This window comes from Rhodamnia argentea, chromosome 5 (genome assembly GCF_020921035.1).
Source record: "Rhodamnia argentea isolate NSW1041297 chromosome 5, ASM2092103v1, whole genome shotgun sequence".
Classification (NCBI taxonomy): domain Eukaryota; kingdom Viridiplantae; phylum Streptophyta; class Magnoliopsida; order Myrtales; family Myrtaceae; genus Rhodamnia; species Rhodamnia argentea.
Genome location: NC_063154.1, coordinates 687075 through 696206, shown reverse-complemented (window position 1 = coordinate 696206; position 9132 = coordinate 687075). Strand labels below are relative to the sequence as shown.

The following is a 9132-nucleotide window of genomic DNA, read 5'->3' as shown; positions in this document are numbered from 1 at the left end:
TTACAAGCTATCATTACAGAGTATGTGTTGTGAAGAACAAAATAAACCCGATAACAGATATTTCGTGGTTCGGTTGATGCGACCTACTCCATGGGGAGAGCTGGACATGATTTCATCATATATCAAGAGATACAAAAGATTTCGTCCAAGTTCCTGTACATCTCCGGAAAAAACCTGATTTTGACCCATCAAAGCCCTTTCACCCCCCAGCATCATCTACTTCGAATGCTTGCCAAATTCTTATTGCTTTCACTCGCTTTAACATAACAAACACCTCTGCTGGATGCAATGCTCTGATCTGTTCATGCCCCTCAATTACATTTTCCTTTTTGGGGCAATGTAACTCAGTTCAATTGAAAGGTTAGGTTCAGCAACAAATATATGCCAGTGATAAATCGGGCCTGAGCTGGCCGAAGAACAACAAAGATAACAGCTAAAGCCGTCCTCCCCCTACACACATATTTCGATCTTCTTTCAGGGGAAACCAAGATGAAAATACTATTTACAAGTTGAGTAGAATTCACGAAACTGACCTACCTGCAGAAAAATGCAACATTTACGTACAGAAGTAAATGTTGAATGAATCAATGGAGGGCGCAGCGATTGAATAATGATGGTGGGAGCCCTCTCTTGTACCGAATATACTTTAAGTATATGCAATATCATATGACACCATGGAGCAAAAGCAGTGCCAAAAGTAACTTTGCTCTCCTTGTAGCCTTGTGGATAAGAATCTTGAGTGGGCTGTCCACAACTCCTCCAATACCAAGGACGGACTTTAATAATTGCTTGACTTTCACCATTTCCACACATCCTTTGTGTTCTTCACCATCCCCTTGGAAAAACCACCTCCGCCCAGAGGATCCATATCCGTATCGGCACATGTATCCGCGCCAAGAATGAAAATTTGGCCACGGTTCTAACAAGCCACGACTCCCCCCCGTGTCTGTACAATTGCTTTGTCACATATCCGATCCTCGGAGATTCATGGCCTTGCAGGCTATGCTCTTCGGAACCGAGGAGGCACTCTTGGGGTCGGCACAACCACATCCTGTTCCGATTTTAGCACGTTTTTATGGTCCTTTATTGTGTTGTCAAAGAGCCTGTTCCCTGGGTTCTCCGCATAACACACATAGTAGCAACTCACACAAGCATGAGGCAGTGCCATGGCAATTCTGGTCTGCCAACAAATTGCAAAAGGAAATAGAGAAAAGCACTATTAGATGTCAGCAATCAAGTATCTCGGCGATTGTTAAAAGACTAGTTGATCACATGATTAATAAACTCATGAAGATTGTCAAGTAAGGTGCACCTACCATTAGGTACCCAACAAGGAATGCAAGTAGGGAAATCGTGGCGGTGAAGCTTTTGTGTACTGTGAAAGTCCAAGCAGCAACTACAATGACACAGATTGAGCCACTGCAAACTCCAGTGAGGAAGCAAATCGAGCTGGTGATGTCTGAGTCAACAATGCGCTCCATCTCTTGTTCCTCAAATAGTTTCCATGTATCTTGTGATGCTTTCACAAAGCCTTTTCCATACGCTGCTATCTGTTGCACAAGTTCATTAACAACACCAGCTTGAAATCAGCAAGGCACATTACTGAGGAGAGGTATGGGGCTAAAATATATCTGAACGATACGTTCTTCAAGATCTTAGTATCAAGAATTAAATTCAGTAGCTTAAATAACAATCAGCACTTCCTAAATCACAAAGCACAAGAGAGTGCTCTCCTTTGAGTCTTTAAGACTGGCTCCCATAATCGTCCACATTACCCTCCTCAGATACCATGCAAAACCTAACTCAACCAGTCAGAGACTTCAACACTATTATTAACCACCAAATCCACGGCTTATGTGGGTTTACTAAATGGCAGAGGAATTATCATCCAACACTTCTTAATTCATAGATTCCTAGGTAACAATGAAGCCCATATATGTTGCAGATATTATTTTTGCTATCACAAGCTCTCCTCTTAAAGGACCTTATAATAGGAAATGGAACAAAAGCTAACTTTACAGCATAAAAATTTCTCCCAGAACATTACCTGCACAAAGGCCCAGCCATTACCGTGTCTGAAGATGGAGTCCATCACTCTGAGGCAGCAATGTGCACAAGAAAACATGAATTCATCTTCTCCCTCAAGCAAATTCAAACCTCGAGCAACAATTCTCAGAGCTTCGATGGTCGGAACAAAAAGAGATCCAAGACAAGCACTTCCCAAATTGTGCGTCAATGCCCTCTGGAAGCAAAACTGAGTACTAGATTGCATTCCTCTGAGATAGTACAGAGCAATGACCCGGCTAACTGTTATATTCGCTACATTTCTCATAACTTCAGTCACCCAAGCCAAGCTCAACACCATTGCAATGATGATCAAAGGAGGAAAGTAGAAGTTCAATGCCCCTATAACAGCTAAAATCCAAAAAGACATCCAAAGAAATCCAGCTCCAAGCATCGCATACGTGGGTCGATTTATGTCCCGGAACTTTGAAACAGGCTCCAGCGATTTCAAGAATATGCTGCAACAGAACCGAGTCCTTTGCGAAACCCAGCAAGCATATAAGCCATTGCCAACGGCAAATGCAATGAAACAGACTCCTACGCCATCAGTAGGAGGTGTCTGGAAGCAAAGTAGCAGAGCTCCGGCTGACAATGACATGCCAAAAGTGCTCCACAATATGAAATGGATCATGAACTGAGGCCATTCCCTCACAGCCTTTTGCCAAGCAAAGGCAAGAGTGATACTTAGGAAGGACGCAGCTTCTACTTGTGGAACGAAGTGCTTTAGAAGAGCCTTTTCCTTTCTTTTAATGTCCTCCGATGCCTCTATAAGACCTTGAACCCCCTTGAACACAAGGAAACCAACTAAACCGAATGCTATCACCAAGTGCAGGAGGAACAGGAAGAGAGATATTTTGTTTGTGTAATTTCTTGAGTTCAGTGATGCTATAGACTGCCGCAGAAAACCCAAAAGAAAAAGCAAACAAACAAAAAAATTAATGAGGCAAGTTAACTATAAATGAAACAGAAGCATCTAACTCTTCACCTTCATTCAATAATTTCACCAGAATGCAAAGTATTAGAAATGCTCTACTTTTGCATCTTCCCTTTTGGTTTGTCACACACAGAGCTAGAGTTGAAGATATTAAGGTGAAGCTTTTACCTGAGGAGTAGGTGTGGAGCGAGGTACGGAGGCAAGAGAAGGGGGAGGCGTGGAGCGAGGTACGGAGGCATGAGAAGGGGGAGGTGCGGAGCGAGGTATGGAAGCATGAGCCGGAGCAGGAGTTGTCACTCTCGTCCCTCCATTGATGAGTATCCTCAAAGGGTTTGTTGGGTTCAAGTTCTGCATCATTGAAGCATGAAAATCCGTCTGGTTCGCATGAGAACCAGCCACTCCTCCTTGAAATCCCACCTCACCTCTCTCCACATCCTTCAATTCCTCTCTCTCCTCCTTCTCTGCTCCTCTTCCTCCACCTTCACTCTCTCTCTCCACCGCCTACAACCACAACACGAGCCACACGCATAAAAGCTTCAAACCTTGCGTTTCCCCCATAAGAAAAGTCTCAGACTTTATCCATCAGAACATGAAAAAAAAAAAAAAAAAAAGAGAGAAACAGAAAATGGAAATGGAAGAAGCCCAGAAAGGGCAAATTACAGGTTCTGCAGTAGCCCCCATGATGGCGCCGGCGATCTTGATTCACCGGCGACGGCGAAGGACGGCGGCGATGCTGGTCGCAGTGGTGTGTGGAATGTTGGAAATTTCTCTTTTTTTTTTGGGTGCTTGGGTGTTAAGTTGTTTCTTTTATGGGAGTGACCATTGGTTGAAACTGTTGTTTTTTAAGACAAGGATGCTTTTGAATCTTACCTCACTGTGTATCTGAAGGCGACGGACACACCGAGGTGACCCCCATCGACACGCGCCCCAATCTCGATTGGGCGACACGCGCCAATGGCCGTTGCCTCATATGGTAAGAAGAATTGTCAGGCACGAGGGCTAAAGAGCGCGTGCGAAGGAGGGTCTAGATCCCCTGCGTGACGCATGCAGGTTGGCCAGAGGGAGAGGGATCGGACGGCCGAGAATCGTCGGGACGAGTTTTTCTGATCAGATCCCCGTGAATCATCATCGTCATCCAATCCCATCAGACACCACACCAACCTGTCCACGTAACTCCAGCGTTCGTGTTTGACTGGAATAGCTTTCAATTAAAATTGGTCCGTTAGAGAAGTATTTATTAATTAGGGAACGTTTCATTAAGATTGAGGATTGAGTAATTTATGCAAAAGTATCTGACCCCAAAAAATATATATGTTATGCAAAAGTAACGAGAGCACTTGCAAAAACAAAACACATTTTGTTTGCTAAAAAGCTCATTTCATTTTGAGTTTACTACTTAAGTGAAATTAGCAATTACGAGAATTTCCGTTGCTGAATTGACTTTGGATATGTGCGGGTGAGACGGGGTGCCACCCATCTACTTGGCCACGAGCTCTTGTCAACTCCCGGCCTTCGCGAACACGTTATTGCCACCTTACCGGGTGGTAAAATATGTACAACATGGGATAAGTCCCGAGATTGGTTCACATTATGGCCTCGACTTCGCGAACTCCTTTTCATCATCGGGCTTAGAGGCTACTTAGATAAATTCTTCAGTCGTGTTAGAGGGATAGAACAGAGAGCAACGTCGTATTGGACGAGCCCTACGAAGGTTGGTGTGACTTCATAAGCGGAGCATAGCGAACACTATGATAAGCGGGCGAATTAACGGCCGAAAGCCGGCCGATGTGCAACCATATTCTTGTTAGAGAGAACGAGACGAGCAAGCAACTCTAGGGGCTTTTGCTTCTCGTATAAATCACGTCATATTCGATGATGATGATGTGTATTCGAGATGGAGAAATCAACGTTTGGGTCCATCGAGAGTGGTGTTGTGCACGTAGTTGCACAACACCAATTGACCGCTTGAGTAGTCAAATTGGCCCCCATTTTCTCTTACATTATGTCATCGTGGATGGATGAATAATGGTGCTGGCAAGTGGGGGGGAATTGTAAATACTAAATAATACAAAAACCGTACTAGACTTGGAACAAATGAATTAGTTCACATGTCGGACATATGGCCACTGATACTGAATCGGTAACGATGGCTGAATGATTGATCCGGTACCAACTAATTGTCATCTGTCTCGGAATTATCTCTAACCTTATACTACGACAAATGTTTCAAAAAGAATAAACTTTTTTCGGTGCCACGACCGATCGTAGAAAAATACGCACGCTATTCAATCCGAACCGTATCCGCTTTTATGTCTTCACCTACCTCCCCCCAAATTAAATTGAGTACATTTATGAACACGAGGACTAAATGCATGAGCTAACCCCAATTGAGATTCCCTTGCTCCGGAGCATGCCAATCGGAATTACTCACATGCTCAATTGGGCTTCAATTAGGAAATAGGGATGGGGGGAGAAGAGTAGGTGCCCCTCATTTTAAAAAGAAGGGGACAGGTGTGCACTAGGCAGGGAGGGGCCCACTTTGAGCTCTATGATTAGTTTGGGCCAAGGCCTAGATATGTACAATCTAATCGTACGGTCCTCACGTGGTGGGGTTCTGACCCGGTGTCTGAACATTTTTGGGGAGATAATGAGAGGAACGTGACAGAGTGGACCGTCTGATCCGATGACTTGGATCCACCTCAGCTCGTCAATGACAACCACAGAGTCAAAAGCTCCTCATCTTCTAAACTAGAGTTACAAAAGGAAAATTGGATGAACATGTAGACATGATGTTTAAATTGATGAAGGATCATCCGTGTTTTGTCAACTGAATTCCATTGTTCCTCGGTATGTTTGTTGATTTGACGAAGTGCATTAAGACTATGATCGTGTTAACTTAGAGTAGATTAAGACGGTAATTATATTAATTTAGATCAGTCAAATGGGTGGAAGATGCTTGATTTGGGATTGGGTCATATGACCAGATCTAAATAAACACGTCTAACTGAAGCCCGAATCAATCGATATTCATAAAATACTTTTATATTTTCGTAACAATTTATACCTAAATTGAGTTAAGAATGCGGTTGAATCTAAATAAGTTGTAATCCCATTTACGACCCGTTTAAAACTCGTATTATTTTTTTGGTCCGCTAGAATTTGGCTTAGGGTCCACTTAATATAGCTCTGATTATTTTGTGCTAAGTTTGTGAGTCTGGGCAACATACACAAAGCCGCATTACCTTGAAGGCCATCCAGAGAGAAAATTCCTTTCAACAATGACAGAACTTGCAGAATTGCCATGAAAGCGATGGCACAATCCATTACTATCATTCTTTAGACTATTAAATTACGAGATTTCCCTTCCTTAGCATTGAGCAAACGACACATACACACGTCCCAACTCTATTAATCTTAAGAAAACAAAGAGAAATCAAAAGACAATAACACATATTGGAATTTCTGTAGGAAAAACTGTCAGTTAAGTTAGTACATTGTCCCAAACTTTTAGAGTCCCGTTCCGTTTGTCTCCAAACCCGCGCTCCTTGCGGACCTTATGATCTATTTCTTTTCACCGGCAGTAGATTCGAGTGGCGGTTTGACAACGGTTAGCTGACTGCCTTCCTTGTTAGCAATGGTGGCTGCTTTCGCTTCGTTGCAGTGGTTTATGAATTTGCTTATCTCCTGCATCATTAAATTAGAGGGGAAGTTGGGAGCTGACTTCGCAGGTTAATGGGTTGATTTTCTTCCTTTTACAAAGAACTAGATTCGATGAGAATACGATCATATTCAATTTAGAATCGAATAAGCATGATTAGAAATCAAGTGACAGAAGGAAAACCATTAGTGCACTAGTTGTGACAGTAAACTCGTAATAAACCGAAAGCGGATGCTAGCCAAGAAAATTTCGAAGTGGTTCTGGAGGCAAAGAGAGATACCAAACATTGAACCATGCAGAATTGACGAGCGAGATCGTCAACCAGGTGTTGTTAAAATTAAAACCTGACAATTTCCTAGGATATCCACAGAAACCCCCGAAGGACACACTACAATCCTTTGCTAGATCCAAGATAGAGGTGGTAGATCAATATGCTGTCGGCAGACAGAATTTGCAGAATAGAACCAATGCTCCAACCTCTGTTTAATCAATCAAGTAACATCTTTGGAGCTTGTAAAAGAAATAGCCAGAGTGTCGGGGTTTTCGACGTGAAACGAAATTCTCTCAACACTCTAATCAATCTATTCTAATAGACTGCTCTGCCCAGAACCTCTAATTGCGTTAAAATCAAAACCTTTCGAAAATTGCCAACTCCACAAGGGGAGGAACGGACAAAGTGATTATCAGCACTTCACAATCACAGTTGTCCAAAGCAATCAACTTTACCTCCCGAACACTGATTCGAAACCTCCAGACAAACGGATGAATCAAGATTGAAGCTAATAGATTGGCCTCATTAAGCTGGCAGATTCTATTGACAGAACAAATTTAAGCTCTGATGCGAGTGAACACTTACCCGGTCCATCTGCATGTCCTTAGTGACCTTCAATGGCTTCACGAATCTCTTCCCTGCAAGATAATCAGACCACAATCATACCAGAAGAAGAAAGAACGCTGAATTGCATCAGAAGCTGGCGACAACAGTGTCCAAACTCATATTTGAATCCTAACGAGAGGAAAAGACGATACCTTTGAGAGTAGGAGGCGCTTTTCCATGGCGATTAGGAGGGATGATTTTCTTCTTCTGTTGGCCTTTGAAAAGATTCGATTTCTGCGTCAGCTTCTTCTTCTCCTGGAAGTGCCGAGTTCAGCTCGCTGTGGTCGTTAGGGTTCCGGTAGTTTGTTTCGCAAAGGATAATCAATTGAGGTCGGTTGGTCTCGCAGTGTCAGCCCAAATCCAAGGCACAAGGATCATTACTCAAGGCCTAATTTAAAAACCTGAAGAATATGACTCCATCAATCAACTAACCTTTGTCCGAATTCCGACGCGGAAAAAACCACGATGTATAAGTAAAACATCCAAGGCTCCAGAATTAGGGGCTTCAATGGATCGGGTCGGATCGTGTTGCCATGATACCCGATCCAACATGACTTGAAATACTAAAGACATAACCCAAAGCGATCGAAACGAGTCTTTTACGGGTCATACTGAAAAGTACATAATGTTTCCCCCCGCGACATACTCAACAAAACGAATTAGTCCTTAATGATATTAGTACCTAAATACACTATGACAGAAAGCATAATGCCAGATGTAATTTTAATGTTTTTGTTTTGAGATTGAGGTTAATCTCTATTTTTTTATGCAATAAATGACTAATTAAAATACCCAAAATTTTCAACAACAAAAAAAAAAGAGCCAAAATTTAGATGTCAAAACCCTTTGTTATCTAATTGTTGCAAGCCTAATAGGGCGGTTTTTCAAAATACCCCTGTCAAGATCAATCTCCCTTTGCGCCGATGTTGAGTCCCCACCACTCATCCGAGAGAGAGAGAGAGAAAAGGATGGTTGGTGGGGGGTCAACGGCGGCGTGACGGGAGATTGATGGTTGTACAGCGGTGTCCCGGTGGCATGGTGAGTCAGTGACCAAGAGTGGACGAGAGAACGATAAAATGGTGAGGTTAAGTGTGTGTCCGTGGATCGGTTAGAATGAGAGGCGGCCCAAGAGAAGAAATCGGGGCCAATCCGGCCTTTTCGGGCCTCGAATCTTGAGTTGACCAAGCATTTAGGGCTTTCACAGTCACGGCTTGAAGTTGAGGAAGGAGCTTATCTTTGAATATCTCGTGATCAAAAGTCTTTTAGGTTTACATCAGCAACGTGCTTGTGTATGTACCCAAATATATTTTTCTTTAACTCCCTCCGTGAGCTTAGCAAATGCAGCTAAGTACCACATTTCTACCAATTTCCTTTCTTCACAAAGAATGAATCCATTGAACTCAAGATATCTTGGCACCACTGCCAGTCGAACCACCAACTTTGTTATTAGTTCTTCTCTTAAGGAAAGGAGGTATGTGATGGACTTGCTAGGGACCAAGGACTGAATGTTCTCTCCTATGGGGGGAAACCCCATGGAACCTGGGGGAAGCCTTCCTATAGTAGAACGAATTCTCCATTCGTACTTCCAGTGGGAAACTG

At 43.0% G+C, this 9132-nt stretch overlaps 1 protein-coding gene across 1 annotated transcript; it reads right to left on the bottom strand.

The window, feature by feature from the left end:
• Window positions 1-422: 422 nt before the first annotated feature.
• On the bottom strand, window positions 423-3866 carry LOC115730725 (protein PNS1). The gene is made up of 5 exons (XM_030661332.2): window positions 3659-3866; window positions 3167-3499; window positions 2048-2956; window positions 1317-1550; window positions 423-1180 (listed from the first exon to the last, which is right to left on the bottom strand). The coding sequence occupies exons 1-5, from the start codon at window positions 3677-3679 to the stop codon at window positions 1001-1003; spliced, it is 1677 nt and encodes a 558-aa protein (XP_030517192.1). The 5' UTR covers window positions 3680-3866; the 3' UTR covers window positions 423-1000.
• Window positions 3867-9132: the final 5266 nt, after the last annotated feature.